Source organism: Tyto alba, unplaced genomic scaffold (assembly GCF_018691265.1).
Source record: "Tyto alba isolate M040663 unplaced genomic scaffold, T.alba_DEE_v4.0 Super-Scaffold_8, whole genome shotgun sequence".
NCBI classification, from domain to species: domain Eukaryota; kingdom Metazoa; phylum Chordata; class Aves; order Strigiformes; family Tytonidae; genus Tyto; species Tyto alba.
This window is the reverse complement of record NW_024881329.1, coordinates 20,434,661-20,451,557: the sequence shown is the minus strand read 5'-3', so window position 1 is coordinate 20,451,557 and position 16,897 is coordinate 20,434,661. Positions and strand designations below refer to the sequence as shown.

The window sequence follows — 16,897 nt, the reverse complement described above, 5'->3', positions numbered from 1 at the left end:
ATATTCATATATTTATTTTTATTTATCGTTATTCATGTATTTTTATTATTTATTTATGTATTTATATAATTTATATTGCTTATATTATAAATTGTTTGGTTTTATTTTAAATTTTATTTATTTTATTATTTTTAATTATTTATGTATGTATTATATATTAATTATTATTTTAATATATTATTTATTTATATTTTTATTTATTATACTTTATTTTATCTATAATTTATACTATTTATATTATTTTTATTTTATTTTATTTTATTGTATTGTATTTTATTTTATTGTATTTTATTTTATTTATTATAGCCCTTTCTCAGGGAAATTCAGCAGGTGGTGTTTCTTTTTTTTTTTTTTGTTTTCCCCCCACATTTTGCTTTTTTAGCTTTATTTCCCTAAATGCTCCCTACAATTAACCAATACGGTCCCGTCGTCCGAAGTGAGCTGGGGGGGCCGGGACTGGGCTGAGCCGCGAAGTCGCCGCCCACAAATCGAAAGATGCCGGGTGAGCGGGGGGGGCGGGGCTCCCCCGGTTACCGGCACGGCTGGAGCTTCGCCCCGCGCCTCGGCTCTGGGCCGGCCCCTTCACCCCGCAGCCGCCTGAGCGCCCCGACACCCCGCAGGAGGAGGAGCCCCCCGCGGCCTTGCAGCGCGCCCCGGGCCGGCTCGGGGGGCTCAGCCCCCCCCCGGCGCTGGGCACATCCACCCGCTGCCTCATCGACCCTTGGACTGGGATTATTTTTTAATTTTTTTCCAGCGCGGGGTGGGGGGGGGGACACCAAACCCGGCGGAATTGGCTTTAGTGGCTTTTTTGAGGGTCCCCTCTCTGCTCCTCGCTGAACTCTTGCTGGTCTATTTTCTGCCCCCCCCGGGGTGATAACTGATGCCGAGTGTCCTCTTTCTGCCACTGCCCCCCCCCCCCAGTATCTAAAAATAAATGATGCGTTGCTTGATAGTAATCACCTGGCTGTAGAACAGTGCAGAGCCCACCTTTTTTTTCTTTCTTTCTTTCACCCCCGTCATTTACCCCCCCAAAACGCAAGCATTCAGCTCGCTTCACGGCTCTGCTTCCCCAGCGCAAATCTCTGCAGGGAATTGGACGTGGATTTACTAACCCAACGAGGGCAGAACAGTCGTTCTCTTTATCGTAAACCTGAATGACAGAAATCACTTAAGATGTAGTTAAACCTACACAGAAGGGAGCTGGGAACGCCGCCGGCGAAGCTGGGAGCAGAGGGGCGCTCAAACCCACCCCGGAGGTTTGGGGAAACGATTTGGTTTGAGCAACCAAATCTGTTAGCGGTTGGGGCTGGACGAGCAGCGCGTCCCTGTCCCCCCGCTGGCTTCGGAGGGCGACTTGGGGGAGGGTGGGAGTGGGCGAGGGAAGAGCTTGGGGTGGGCACACGCACAGCCGTGGAGCTGGGGGGGGGCAGCAGGTTGGGGCTGGGGGGGGGGGGGGGAAGCAGTTTGTGCAGCGGATCGTTACACCCTGGAGCTGGTGGCTCTAGCCACATCCACTCAGACTCAACCCAAAGAGCTGTTAAGTGAGCTCGTAGCCCAGCTGGACGCTCCCCTACCCATCCTCTGCTCCCCCCCCCCATCCTCTGCTCCCCCCGATCACCTTCAGCCCCGCCGACCCCCATCCAAACCCCTCCTGTGCCCCCCAGCTGCTCGGGGGGGGGGTCGCTGGGCTCTCCCCTCTGTTTCACCCACTCAAGCATCTAAACCGGTTACTTAAGCAAAGTCACGGAGCAAACCCTCTATAACACTGACTTTTACTGGGGTTTCTGTCCCCAGAGTGGTTTAACTGAATATTAAGAATATTAATTTCACTTTTCTGTCCAAGGCATGAATGTGACCCCACGGCTCCGGGCTGGATTTGATGGTCTTAATGGAGAGAAGTGCTGGAGCCCATTAACCCCGAGCAGCCAGGTCTGAGATCCACTTTCATTTGAGAGTTTTCCCTGTTGCAAAGCCTTTCCCAGGAGGATAGGAGTGGGATTTGCACACAGTTGTACTTTTCTCTTTTTCCAGTAGATTTAGATGTTTTTTTTTAAATCTGTGATGAACCATCAGTGATTAAAGGATCATATTTTATACCAAATATGGACAAGTTACCTTACAAACAACCTTCTGCTAAAGAAAAGGCCTCAGGATAAACGTAAACAGCAGCAGAATACAAGTAATTTAATACAAATGAACGATTTTAAGTGGAATTTGAAACTTTGCAGTTCATTTCCTGAAAAGGTATGAAGACACACCACCCTCCTCTTCCTCTCCCCTCCCCAAAACCCCTTCAACACTCCCACCCCCCCACCCCCCCCCCCCAGTGACCCACACCCCAACTTGCCCTCAGCTGCTGCACAGCAAGAACAAAACCAGGGCCTTTGTTTTCAGACTGGTGATGAAACCTTTGGCTTCGCCGTTCACTTCTGGCAAGACATTCAAAATGTTCTGGCTGTAACTTTAAGTGGCAGCGTTCTCTCCATTTTACTTTTCCTCTTCATTTGTTTGAAGCCTCAAGGTTACAGTTATTAAAACCTCCTTTGCGTCTTGTATTTAATGACTGGACAAACAAACACTGAGTGCTCCAATGTTTGTTTAAAGCCCCAGATCATGGCTGGGTTGAGCAGATATTTTCTGCTTTTCCTGGAAGGGGGCACAGCCCACTGGAGCCAGACAGAGCAATGAACGATGGCACAGGGAAAACAATTTAGATTTTGAAGTTTCTCCTGAAAATAAAGGCTGAAACCACCTGAAAGGGAACGAGTAGCTCGTGCGCGGCGCTTGTAGTCGCTGCAGGAGTTGACAATTTGTCCTTTCTGTTCTTTCCACCAGCGAGGGCGAGGTCTGTGCCGGGAGGACGGGGCAGTAAAGCCGCATTTCAGCAGCAGGAACACACGTGGAGCTCACGGGGAAACCCCCCGGGCAGGACGGATGCGCTGCCGGCCAAGCTCTGCGCATAACGAAACACTCAGGTACAAGTTTGTGCAGTTTAATTCACCAGAGTTACGCAGTGAAAATAACCACGTTACCTTCGGCTTCGGGCACTTCCACCCTTGGTTGTTTTTCTCCTCTCTGGCCAGACAGGGCTATGTGAGCTGGGGCTGCAACCTCAGGTCTCGGGGGGAAACTGAGGCACCGGTGGGACGGAACTGCGAGGCCATAAACCGCCGGCAGAGATCCGCTGGGCTTCGGTCGGGGTTTTGAGCTGTGGCGAAGATTCCTCCCCATAATTAAAAACAGGTTCCCGGGGACGCGCTGCTGAGCCACGGCGGGTTTGTGTGCTTGCAGAGCGAGCGGGGGGCAGGAGCTCGGCCCCGGCCCCACCACGGCTGCTGCTGGGAGGACTCGGTGGTTGCTGCTGGACGGGGGTAGCTGGGGAGCCGGCCCCAGAGCCTGGGCCAGCTTAATGACCCAACCCGCTCCGAGGGCGGGAGTAGCCCAGAGGAACGCACGAATTTCTCTACGCGTTCCAGGGCGGTTGTAATTTCCTCCTCACCTCGAGGCCCGGGTTCAAACGAAGCAGAACGTGGCTGGATGAACGCAAGCCCGACGATTGCACCACCACACACACAAAAACACTTTAAAATTTGAAAGTGAACATGGTTTCTAATCATATTCCACCGCCTTGAGAGGAACTCTGGGGGAAAGATTGAGAGAAGCGTTTCAAGGGGACAGCAGGAAAAACATTCACTAAAGGAATATTAATTATGCCTCCTTGAGGTTAAAGCAACGTTGACAATAAGCTCATTTAATTAGCGTTTCATAGCATTGAGTCCTACGCAGCTTAATCCCTCCATGGAAATACTTGGCTGTGCAGCTGCGACGGGCATCGCAAGATGACTTGGGAAAGATCTTTCAAAAAAGGTTCTTGTGTTTAAAAGAAACAACAAACACACCACCCCCCCCCCCCCCCCCCAAATCCATCCCAAGTTCAGAGCTGAAGTCCCATAAGATCTCAAAGAAGAGGAACAAATATTTCCAAGTTTCTTCACCTTCGCGCTCCCGAGGTTACAAACGTTTCAGCTACAGGAACTACTGCAGGCTGCTAGAAAAAGCCGTTTCCATGCTGAGCATTACATGAACAGAGAGGATTTCAGATGCAATTTTAGTTGTTCAAAGACCCAAGCAGGCTTTGAAAAGGAGGAAAAAAAAAAAGTTTCTATTTGATTGTATGTTAATGCTGTATAATTCCAAGACACAGACAGCATTATGATACAGGCATGGCAAAACTCCCTATCCATGAAGGACACTGAAGAGAAGTAACAGAGCAGAGAATAAACATAACACTTTCAATTTCAGTGTATCCAAATGCAATGAAACAAACCGTTCCATCGTCCCCTGAAGTGTCATTTATACCTAAATGGTACCCCACGATACGTGCACGTTTACAAAGTGGGGCTTAAAAACCAACCCAACCACCCCAGCACGGTTGGTCTTTAGAAGCTCCAGCAAAGCTGCCTGCTGCAATGCCTTCATCTTAAATAACAACTTGTAAAAGTTGGGAGAAATGGCCAGAAGCGCAGCTCAAGGGGCAGCACTGCTGCCATCCCCCGCTCAGCACCCCGGGGTGCTGACCCCGGGCTGCCCCGGGGAATATTTAACCACATTAAAAGGTCACCTACAGCTCGTTTAAACCCCATCTGCAATTTGGAGTGAGATTTTAATGTTCTGCTTTATATGGGGGGCAACTGGAGCTGCATTACGCACAGTCACATTGAAGAAAAGAGCAGAGAGGCGTGCGCCCGTCGGGATCTCCGCAGCGGCCTGTTCTTTCTGAGCCATTTCTCAACCTGTTCCCTTACCCCAATTCTCTGTGTCCCCTTATCTCATGCTTCTTTCTCCAGGCCCTCTGCCCAGGGAGTCCCACATCTCCTTCCTCGTATTTGTCTGCCCTGCCTTTCCTCTCTTCACTTGCTCCCACTACTCAGACTGTTTTCCCAGCCTGTCCTGATTTTCACTGGATCAAGAATTCTGGATGAAATCTCCCCCCGGTCCCCGCAGCCCCAGGGGTTTCCCCTCATGCACTGGAACCAAGTAGCCAAGCGGGAAGCCCACAAGCCGTGCCATCGGTGGGGCACACCCCCGGCCCCCCAAAACACTGCCAGGGTCTGGCAGGTCACAGGCGAGAACAGACCCCGCGGTCACCTGAAGCAACTGCCTGCCAGATGTTCCATCTCCGAGACCACCTTCTGCCAGGCTCCAGGTCTGGACTCACACCAGAACTTCGCAGACACCTGGACCTTTTCGACAGGGCACAACCTCTCCTTTTGCTCCGGCCTCGCTTCTGAGAACGGCTGAAAGTCTTTGCCAGATTTCCACACCCTTGCAGACATGTGGGCCTGTTCCAGACCCCAGCCACGTCGGGTCACAGCCAGAACATCCACCACAGGCGAGGCAGTAACGGGATCCTACAGCTGGTCATGCTGGACAACACGCTGTGCCAGCTCCACCTACCCCGGGGCAAGCGTGAGCAACAAGTGCCGAGCTTCCGTCCCTAAAAAACTGAACATCTCGGCTTAACCGAGGACTTCGACCCCAATTCAATCCCCTAGTTAACATTTTAACGTGCGTTTTGGTTCCTGAAGCTCAGCCACAGGCACTGGCAACAGCAAGGGCTGCTGTGCACATCATCTGAGCAGAACCAGCAGACACTCCGTGGCCACGCAGAATTTTAAGAACAAAGGTGTTCAGCTAGAAATGCGGCAGCAGACAACGCCCCACGTCAGACCGAGTAGTCAGTGCAGCACGAGTATTTACCTGAATAAATGTAGTTCATGTCTGCTAGCCTGTAGAAGACTCTGGGATCCCACTGTACGTGTTCTTCTTTATTTGTCCAACAAAAATCGTGCCAGAGAAAAAAAACCAAGGAAAGTATTTTTTGATGCCAACCACCGCTATATTATTTACTTTAATTGAGTTTAGAGTAGTTCACAATAGCACAACTTATATTAAAATATTGCATAATATAAAAGAACGTTTTTAACCTCAAAAACCCTTAATAGACATCTACAGGGCACTTAGAGCACAGCCGCATCACACAAATGAAGGAGATGATGCATTTTGTTAGCAATAGGAGGAAAAAAATAATCCAGACTGAGATTCACTGAAGATTTAGGCATCTTCTTCCTACCTGCAGATAAAAAAATACCTCGGTCTGCATTAATGCCTGGCTGAATCCCAGAAACCTGTCATGTCGTCAATATTTTCATGGTTCTTTTTATTAAAAGCAGATTTCCACAGAGAATTAATGAAATACAAAAAATGTAATTTAAATGTAAATTAACAGTTCCCAAACACTGGCATGTTGCAGCATCCAAAACAAAATTAGCATAAGGAATATGGATTGTGATTATCATCAATCCCAGCAATATCCTCAAATTCTTATTGTGGAATACCATCCTGCTTTATTTTATAATTAAAGCAATCCATTGAGTATTTACGTCACCCCTTTTCTTATTTGACAAACCCATCAATGCTACTTCAAATTCACCAGGTCATGAACTATGGCCACATGCTCTCAGATTTTACTGTGCTACGTCCACCACTAGAATCCAGCTGGAGCAACAGCCATGAGGAAAAATCCAGAGGCCGTGGTCCTCTGAAAATGTTCTGAAGAAACCACGTTAATCTAACATGCGACTAAAGCCCAAGAGGGCAGATCTCTCCGAACACCACCTCCAGATGTGTCCCAAAGTGTGTTCCCCTGATGGGCTCCCATGCTGAAATACAACAGATTCCTCCGCCAGCATCTGAACAGCAGCTGTGTTGGGAAAGCATCTCTAAGGTGCCACAAAAAAGGAGCCTTTACCAACACCTATCTTGGGTTACACGAGAAATTAAATGGAATCTTCAGTCTTTAGCATCTCCCACTCCATCAGCATTAATGGCAAACATTGCTTCAGCCTCAGGAAGGCAAGGAGAGTCATAAATTTTACATATTCTGGTTTCACCTCGGCCTTTTCGCAGATACAATCTAATAGGGAGAAGGAAAGAAAACAGGTGAGGGCGAAAAGCCTACTTTCAGTAAATCATTATCACAATCGTTAAAACATTATGTCAGTACATGAATACAGCACACTGTGGAGCTGTAAGAACTTCTGAAAGCGTGTGAATTTTTCTGCAGGTGTGTTGAGAAGCAGGCTGGACCTCCCATTGACAGACCATGTAGAAACCCAGAATTTAAAAGGTACTTCGCTAGCTTCACACAATCTTCCAAAACAAGGCAAATGGAATGATAATCCGTTCTCTCACCTCGTGGTAGAAGCATGTGCTATGATATTTCCTCCAATAGGTTTCTTAGGATCTGCAGCAAACATGGCAGCTCCATCTACTTGTGCTACCACTTGGTTAGTGATCACAACTGCCACACCAAACTGGAAGGAGAAAAGCAACAAATCAATTTATTTGCCACAACTGGGAAAAGGGACATGCGTGCACTTCTGCTGTCCATAACAACTCTTATCACGCCTCTCAAAACAAAATGGAAGCAGACACCGAGCGGGCAGAAAGGCATTTGTACAAAATTGCTAAGCTTTAAAAGAGAAGGAAAACCGATCACCAGTCCTTTAGGCAAAAGCTCACAGTTTACCTCATCTGCAAGCCGAAGCAGCATCCGCAGGAATCTGGCCAGATGCATCTGTCTGGCCGACAGCTCACCTCGTCCCGAGTAGTCTGTGCGGTAGAGGGCTGTGGCACTGTCCACTATCAGCAGCGCGTATCTGGAGAAGAGCACAAGGTTCTCTCAAAGACTCCAGGCACGGACAATGCCCCCGCTGGAGCGAACCGTAAGGCTGGGGACAGATGTGGATGTAAGCTCCTCTCAACCTGGCAGTTAGCAGAATTACTATTCTTAACACTGTAACGTTCAGATTCCTAAATATACAATAAAACCCAGTACACCCAAAGAAAGTTGCTCCATGATGAAAAACTTAGATTTATTGTACTCTTATAAACTAGCCCAGAACTTCATGCTTTGACACCAGACGTTCTGCGGACAAGTTCCTACACCCCTCATACCACCATCTCCTTCCCTCCAAAGGGCCCGTGAATCTTAGTTTCAAACTCAAGCTGTCTGCACAGGTTTCTTCGGTGCTTGGCATGCTCTAAATCAACACTATTTCTGAAAGCAACTATAAACTGATCTTTAAAGTTGTTCCCCAGGCTGGCACTTCTTTGTAAAGTAAGATTGGTTGTTGCAGTTCAAGTCGGCTGTCACCCAACATTTCAGCAGCAAGAGCTCACATTGTCCCTGGCTGTGCCACAGCACATCCAACTCCAGAGTAACGAAACCTGATCTGATGGAGCTAAGCACTGAAGAAAGCAAGTATATTTCAAAAAAGTTAAATTCTGAAGTAAGCAATTACTTTGACATTTCACAATTATGTAATCTATACTTTTCTTGCACTTGTTCATCACCTGCAGGCAGCTTTATAACATGATTATGTGCCGGCACAAGAATCCCTCCATCTCAATCAGTCTGATTACCGTGATTCAGCCATCATAGCAGATGCCTGATACAGGAGCTGGGTCTGGTGATCTGTGTTAAAACCTCGAGCGTATGCCACGTTATCTAGAACATCACTGCCAGACAAGCCATATCTGGAGAAATCAGTGGGGAGAAAAAAAAAAATTAAAAAAAAAATCATCTAAGTGACAGCTTCATCAACAGAAGTTACCTAGCAGATATACCTAAAGACTAGAATACAAATTCACATTCCTGGGAATGTTAGAGATAAAAACAGACATCAAAACACACAACACAACTTGGTGATGAAAAGAGAATAGAATGATTGGAAAGCATATTTAAGGAATATTTTCCTACCTAGGAACAGTAGTAAACTAGAACACCAGGCATTTCCCTCACAATAAAACCACAGGGAAGGAAAGCTACTATTCTGAAACAGAATGTTCTGAAAGCAGTATATTGCTAATAAAAACTAATGATAAACAGCCTTCCACCTGCAATACCTCTATCACTGTTTTACTGCCAAAATAAAAGACAGTTACGTTCAACCTCTTGCATTTAAATTATTTATATGGCACTCTGAGAAATCCCTTTGAATTTGGAGAACCAGTTGATTATCCTCCTTGCATCTGATACGTAGTAATATTTTCTTCCAGTGAGAGAGAACATACATAATTTAGTCTCATTTTTCATTTCACTGAATTGCGGACTCTGCGGCTGGAAGGATGGCTGTGGCTCAGCCAGCCCGACCCCGCTCCCAGCACGGATCAGCTGCAGCAGGTCGCTCACGACCAGGTCTGTCGGGGTTTGAGTATCGGGGACGCTGTGGGCAGCCTGTCGAACACTTGCCCATGCTGGACACCAAACCCCTTTCCTGCTGCCTTTCACACACCTTGCCACGTTCAGCACCAGATGACTTTGCCTTTCCCAGCCCCATCCCCGGATGCTCGGGCAGCGCCTCTGTATTCCCCCCCAGGTCCCCTGTCCCGCTTCTACCTCTTGATGCCTCCTTTTTATGCTTAAGTTTTAGCAGGAGCTCCTTGTTCACCCATACAGGCCTCCTACTGCCTTTGCTCGATTTCCTGCTCAACAGGATGGGCCGTTCTTGGAGATATCCTTGACAACCAGCCAGCTCTCCCACATCCCTCTTCGTTCAAAGGGTGTGTCCCATGGATTTCTTCCAAGCAGATCCCTGAAGAGGCTCAAGTCCACTCTCCTGAAATCTAGCATTGTGATCCCACTTAATTCCTCGCGCCTACCTCCGGATCCTGAGCTCCACCATCTCAGGGCCACTGCACCTCTGTGATCACAATGAGCTTTTAGCCCTGAACCTGTGCTCAGATGTCCAGCTCCTCCTGCGTGTCGCCCATTCTGGAGGCGTGAGCATGCAGGCACTTTGGAGAGGAATACTTAAAACGTCTACATAAAGCAAATTAAACGGAGTGCATATATCAACAGTATGATGAATGCAGCAGCACGTCAGTGGACATAAGTGCATGTTCAGTTGATGAGATGTCCTGGGAGAAGAGTGCAAAACTTTTCTGCTGTCACAGAACTGACAGCTGATATTGGTGCTTGTTGCCAGATATCCTCTGGTGACAGGGAATGTGGGAGTGCTCCTCTACTTGCTGCAGAAAGAGCCAGCAGGTTTAGATCAAATTGTCTTCAAAGAGAGTTAACAGGGTTTAGCTGGTGCTGTCCCCAGCTCATTAGGAAGCACACATTCCTGTCCCCAGCTGATTAAGAAGCACACTTTCCCTTCCAGTAGCAAAAATAAGGGAGGGAAATTACTTCCTGCGGAGGGAAAATTACCCAATAGCTGTGGGGAAAGAGAAGCAGCAGAGAGAGGAGAGGAATAGTAATACCAGATGTTTCCAAAGTGAACATGTGTCAAATTAACCTCTAGGACCTGTGTAAAATGTCATCCAAAGATTTTTTTTTTTTTTTGTCCTTCAGTAACAAACCAAATCCAGGACTGACACAAACCTTTAGCTTACTGTTTTTCAATAACTTGACCATACTTCATTCATTTAGGATGGTATGGCAACTAGGTCACCTCCCTATACAAAGAAAAGGAAGCATCTCTTGTGGGCTGGCATGTCATATTGGTTTGGTATTAAATCTTACTTGACTTTTCTACCTACAGTCATGGAAAGGCCCAGAAATCTGTGGCACTACTCAAAGGCAGCAGTCCTACTCTTTATTTCTTTCTGCTTCCAGCTGCTCATTCTTGTCCACTCCTCAGCTCCAGCACCAGCAATTTATGCTGCCCTGCAGTGAACCACATTAGCAACTGCTCTGCTTCAGCTACAGCCCAACAGTCACTAATGCCAGCACCGTGGGGCAAAAGGAATGGCAGGACTGCCTGCAGTGGCACAGAATTGAGCCTCATTAAACCGAATTAAAACTTGAGCTTCTGCCCCATCCAGCCTGTTAGCTATGCAGCATGACATTACACAGCAGACATGCTGCAAAATCAGCCTACAGCATAAGGAAGGTAGCTTTGCATAATAGGTCACATGGGGTCTTGGCAAAAAAATAACTTCATAAAAAAAAAACCAACAAACCTATGCTGAGGAATGACAAAGGGTAGAACCAAAGAAACTTTAGAGAAAACATCTGTAATGATAGGCCAGGCCTTGAAATATACTTGAAGGCTGCTTGAAGGAAACACAGTCACTTGGCAATTAAGTCTTGCTTCTGTAAACGCATGGTAAAAAAGGGAGGACAGTTGCTTTTTAAGCTCAGAAGTTTCTACAAAAGTTTTTAAAGTACTTTTTGAAAGACCCCCATATACACAGCCTGAAAATCTACGAACTTAAATCAGACTAGCAAAAGTGTAGTAGAAAACAGGCCAACTGATTTTATCTTTGCAGAACATCTGAGCCTCTGTACTCTGCAGGACTTTGGTTTGCAGCTTAAAAACAATGTTTGTCATCTTAGTACTTCCAGAGGAAAGTGTACACCTTACTGACGTGAAAATGCTATTTGGTATGTGGGTGGAAATGTTTTTAAAACTACCATATAACTGAAATTGTTCATCTGAAGCTTAGGCCCAAATTCCAGTCTGAATAATTGCATTCCGCATCCTTAAAATTCCTCACATACTTCAGTCAGATATGACATGCTTCACATCCCTTCCCAAAGTGTTGGCCTACTTTCCTGTTCAAGCTGACACAATTTCAGCAATCGATGAGCACTGCAAAATAGATAAATACTTAAAGGTGCATATATATACACCTTGATATTTAATTGAAAGAATAGTAACAGATGATTAAGCCCCATAAAAGCAGTTTTAATTTTGAGAAAGTCTAAAGAATCACAAGAGCAAAAATAGCTCCTTTTTCTAATGTATAGTATCAGTACTTCAGGCTTTTAAGTCTAACCACAACCTCTGTGTAGACAGCAGAACTTATATTTGGGTAATTAAGTTTTACTTTCTGATTAGTATAAAAGACACATCAGAATATTCAGAGATAGAGACAGGAGGTGAGAAAACAGCTTTTCAACTGGTCAATGGATACTCTCATATTTCCTAAAAAACTTTTCCAGATGCTGTTGTGAAAACCTTTTTACAAAACAATCTTTGTTTCAAGGTAATGCTGTTGGCAGAATTTAAAAAAAATCTGAATTTTTTTCTCTAAGAGTAAAACTGCATTTGAAAGAGATGCTAGTAAGAAGACATCACATTCCAGGGGACAAGGATGTTAGCTGCTGTCACATCTAAGTGAAACTAGAGACTTTGTTTATAAAGTACAGCTATGAAGTGGTCTAAGATGCATGTAGGTAGGCAGACAACTAGAATACAGAAAGGTTTTTGTTTGGTTGGTTGTCTTAAGGAGTTCTTACTACAAGTGTCCCATGAAATTAAGGAGTCAGGCTGATTTACAGAGTCCTCCTTATTAACTAAGTTGCCCCATGAGTAAGTCCTTTTCTTTCGTCAACTAAACACCAGATTACTCCAGCTCTGAGTACAGACCTTTCAGCCACAGCAAGAAGACGTTCGGGACGGAAAGTCCCTTCTGTGTCAATGTACATTGCTTTTCCTTCACCACCACCTCGGTCAATGGGAAGCTAAAGGAAAAGCAAATGAATGAACATGAAATAAAGCAACAACAAATAATTCAGGTATTGCCTTATGCCCTCAACTGAGATAATGAGCATACCAAGCTAGTGTGGTTAAAGCCACATTTACCTGGGAAAAGTGAGAAGAAAGATTCCTGTTTTCAATCTCCAATACCTACACCAAGAGGACAAGTGCTTAACTTCGAGCTGGTAAGTTTAGGTGCCTAAGGCTAGTAACTAAATTATCAAATTAAGCTCAAAGCCTCTAATATTTTATGAAATAGCAACCTCTAGAGAGTAATAAACACTACTATTTGTTTAAGATTAGAAAAGAGGTTACTCCAAACTGGTCTATGGTGTGATGGCAAGAGCCAGATGAAAGCTTTTACAAAAATCAAGTGAAATAAGCTTAGGATACGTTAGGAAAAAAAAGCAGCTAGTCAAAGCAGCTTGTTGAACCCAACAGTTTCTTCTCTCTTTTCAGCGCTCTCAGTGATGAGAAAAGTTCTCTGCAATCTAGAGCACCTGAAGAGAGATCAAACACTTCTCTGCATTTAAGACCTAGAATTATGCTATAAGGCTAATATGTGTTAAATTTTGCTGTCAGAATACTGAGGGGGGTGTGGGGGGGAAGCTACAGAACATGTCAAATACAGGCAAAAACCATCACAAACCTAATTGCTGCTGAAGTAATCCCAGTAGGCAGATTAATCATGAAGCAAAAGATCCTGGAAAGCTGCAAGTACAGCCAAGGATGCTGCAAATATGCATGTTCTCTGCAGATGTTTATACACATCACACGTGTATTGGTTGAGAAAAGTGCACAAATTAGCAAATATCCAAAAGCCATGTTATCTGAATACTCGATTTCAATAAAGTGGACTACTCACTTGACAGGTTACTGCCAGGGTATGACACAACTGTGTTTTTCCAGTACGAAACTCCCCAAATAACTCTGTTATGGACCCTGTTTCTATTCCTCCTGAAGGGAAAATAATAATAAAAAAATAATTTTAAAAAGGTCACATACTTCAAACAAAGACCACATATAAAGTATTACATTTACAGAGACTCAGTTAAAAACTTACTTTGGTTAAAAGTTTCAAAATTCTAATTGCAAAAACTGGTTTTCATACTGAGGGTTGTTCATGTTGCAGATAATTTTAAGTAAGTGTATTTTTGAAGATGCTGAAAAGCTGAAATGACTTATTTTGGTTTTTGATTACAAGTAGGAATGGGAAGAAGATGGTACCTGGTTTTGTTTTCTTGAAATACAGCATAGACTAGAATAGACTAGAAACAGCCAAAATGAACGGCTCTGGGTTCTGCATATGACTAAAAGGTTTTAAAATTATTTCTACAGCTTTTAAAAGAAAATAAATTGTGATACAAGAGAGCAATACTTGTGGAGATACTTGATTCAATCAGAACTTGTGTGTCTAATGTCCAACGATCATGTTCTTAGGAAAAAAAAGCAGATAACGAAGGCTAATCAATAAATGAATACCTTGAAGAAGTTTATCAAGTTCTTTGGAGCCAGTGGTGATCTGGATGATCTCTGACCTTCGCTGGTGAAATTCCGTTGCTGTGGTGAAACCCATCGGAACCAGTTTAGCCGCTTCAGCCTAAAGAAAACCAAACTAAGCAGTGCAAGGAGTTTTCATCCCATTCACTTACCCCCTCTAGTAATTAATATTGTCATTTGCTATTTTGTGAAATGGAGAAGCACCTATACAATTTGACATACGTTTTATTTTATAGACTATATGCTAGTTGGTATTTCTGAAAAGAACTGAAATTCTGGTCAAAGAAAAAACTTCAACATCCATTTTGCATACTTTATCGAAATCTTCCCTCCCTCTGCCCCTTTCAGTTCAGTTCTGTCCCTGTGAAACCCGAAATACTTGGGATGGGCATACAGCCTATTAGGAATGCTGTCTTCCTAATAGTGAATAAATATGCAAAGGAAGAAAAGTATCGCAGTTATACGTTGTGCTAGGTCAGATTTTGAGAGATGAGAACCAGTTTGGCAGAAACTCCACACTCTGAACTAGCAGATGCTGTGAGGTTACAACTCAGGCTTCACTCTTGGTCCCAAGAGTAAACCAGGTCTCATGGTGAGTACCTGCCCGAGGTACACAATTAACATGCTCAAGAACAACCCAACAGAAGAGCTACACTGGCTCAGTCCTGTTGTTACAACACACTATCCCCTGCCTTGACAACTGCCAACAGTGGACGCTTAGGGAAAGACCCCACAAACACTGCACTTGGCTCCTTTTTAAACCAATTTATGCTACAGATGGCCACCGTGTCTTGGGACAAGTTGTTTCAGCACTTAATTACAACCTGTATGAAAAGGTACTTTCTTTGCTTTAGGCTCATCATAAGCCTTCTTCTAATAGTCCCTTCCTATTCACTTCCCGAAGCTGGTCCTAGTGGGATTTGTCTCTTCTCATCAAGTCATTTCATACCTCTCATCACCTTTACTGCCCTTCTCAGTACATCATTAACGGAGATCTTCCAAAATCACCAGAACACTTCAAGCCACTAGAAACAAAGCTTATTCAATATCTTGGGTTAGAGCTTTTCCATATACCCTTACCAAGATTTTGTCAGCTTTGGCTTCACTGATGCCTTTAATATTTAGTAGCTCCTTCTTTGGGGCGTAAGCAACAGCCTCAACTGTGTGAAATCCAGCTTCTTCCAATTTCTTCACATCATTTGCATTTATACCACATTGCTGAAAGGGAGGGGAGAAAAAAGGACACACTAAGACACAAATACCTTAATCTAACTTCCACTGAATACCTTCAGCTGGTTCCAGCAGATTCAGATCAAACTCCATTATTACAAGTCAGCATACTGAACGTTGCCTCCCTATTCACTTGTACACAAAGAACCATAAGAAATAAAATCCTTTTAGCAGCGTAGTGTCTGCATAAGCTATTAACTATATAAATGGCATAGAACAGGCAGAAGATAACACACTGTGTTTGGTTTGATAGGTGCCAGAGGTGACCAATACACGGCAGGAAAGGGTACACAGCAAGGCAACATAATATAAAACATAACTGTTAACACGTAGGGGTTTTTGTTTTGGAATTTTTTGATAGAACACAAGAACTTAGCAACAAAGTTTTCAGATGCAGCTTGAATTTAAGGAAAAAGACTAGCAGATTTCTTGAAAACTTCCTCTAGAGTTAACTCCTTACCCACCTCTAACCTTGATATCAGCTGTGGTCCAAAGCTCTCTTCCTCTGCTGATGTATCTGCGTTTGCTTCCAACTGCATCTGCACAGCCATTGCACCAGGTATCCAGTACAGTCCACTAGAAGAAAACCAAGTAACTGTGATGTACCATACACCATTGTAACAGGATACATGTGCAAAGTGTTTTAAGATATATTAAGAGATCACCCTAAGTAGTATGTGATGGTTTTCTCCCCTCCCACATCTCTTAGCTCGTGGTACACGAGTGCTGTAACACATATCTTCTGTGCCCTTTCCTATGTCGTACTGAACATTAAAACCACAAAACCCCAAACAACTCTCGTGCTACCTAGTGAGGAATAAGAGGCTTAGCAGAGCTCCACAGCGTTTAGGAGCATAACAAAATTAAATTTGCTATTACATCCCATTTCAGCCAGCAGATCCGCAGCCGCATTAGCAGATGCATGACTTGAAAGGGGCGCTTGGTGTTGCAGCCCCCGAGCCCGCCCGGGCGGGACCTCTGGGCTCCCTCCGGCCCCGCGCCGCCCTCCTCGGACCGGGAAACCGAAGGGAACCGGGAAATTCAGCCTCTGTGGCAGCAGCCAGCGGCGCTCCCGGGGCGGCCCCCCCGCCGCCGAGCCCCCCGGGCAGGCCGCGGCAAGCAACCGCCGCCCGCAGCTCGCCCGGCCCTTTTACCGGCTCCTCGGCGCACCGCGTTTCAGAATTCCCTTGTTTTCCCTACGCCAGTCACTCCCACCTAGCCTAACTTTATTATTTTTTAAAATTTTCCCTCACGAGACCGCCGCAGGCGACGCCTCTCCCCGTCCCGCAGGCCGCCCGCGGTTGCTCGCCAGGCGCGGTTGCTCGCCAGGCCCAGCCGCCCTCCCAGGCCGCTCGCTCGCCCCAGAGCGACGAGGGAGAGGGGAGGGGAGTCGGGGGAGGGGAGTCGGGGGAGGGGAGTCGGGGGAGGGGAGACGGAGGGGAGACGGAGGGGGAGACGGAGGGGGAGACGGAGGGGAGACGGAGGGGAGACGGAGGGGGCGACAGCGGGGCCGCGGCTCGCTTACCCGGACCCGGGGCCGGTTCAGCTCCCGGTTCCGTTCCCGGTTCGCAGCCGCCGCCGAATTCGGAGGAGCCCGCCACCGCGTCACG

At 45.6% G+C, this 16,897-nt stretch overlaps 1 protein-coding gene across 2 annotated transcripts; it reads right to left on the bottom strand.

Moving 5' to 3' along the window:
- Positions 1 to 5,877: 5,877 nt before the first annotated feature.
- On the bottom strand, positions 5,878 to 16,897 carry RAD51 (RAD51 recombinase). Of its 2 annotated transcripts, none has more exons than XM_042785658.1 (10): positions 16,813 to 16,897; positions 15,752 to 15,863; positions 15,138 to 15,275; positions 14,040 to 14,157; positions 13,423 to 13,514; positions 12,447 to 12,541; positions 8,488 to 8,601; positions 7,592 to 7,721; positions 7,255 to 7,376; positions 5,878 to 6,976 (listed from the first exon to the last, which is right to left on the bottom strand). In XM_042785658.1, exons 2-10 carry the CDS (start codon positions 15,836 to 15,838, stop codon positions 6,853 to 6,855), a joined length of 1,020 nt encoding a protein of 339 aa, XP_042641592.1. In that variant the 5' UTR covers positions 15,839 to 15,863; positions 16,813 to 16,897; the 3' UTR covers positions 5,878 to 6,852. The 2 variants fall into 2 exon arrangements, with proteins under 2 accessions (XP_042641592.1, XP_042641593.1); XM_042785659.1 differs by having other exon boundaries at positions 15,752 to 15,864; positions 16,793 to 16,896.

Excerpts from the sequence above, each read along its gene's own strand:
- RAD51 (XM_042785658.1), bottom strand. The coding sequence starts at position 15,838 with ATGGCTGTGCAGATGCAGTTGGAAGCAAACGCAGATACATCAGCAGAG. Across the intron at positions 14,158-15,137 it reads CCAAAGCTGACAAAATCTTG|GCTGAAGCGGCTAAACTGGT; the intron begins GTAAGGGTATAT and ends GGTTTTCTTTAG. Across the intron at positions 7,722-8,487 it reads GCTATGATGGCTGAATCACG|ATACGCGCTGCTGATAGTGG; the intron begins GTAATCAGACTG and ends GCTCTTCTCCAG.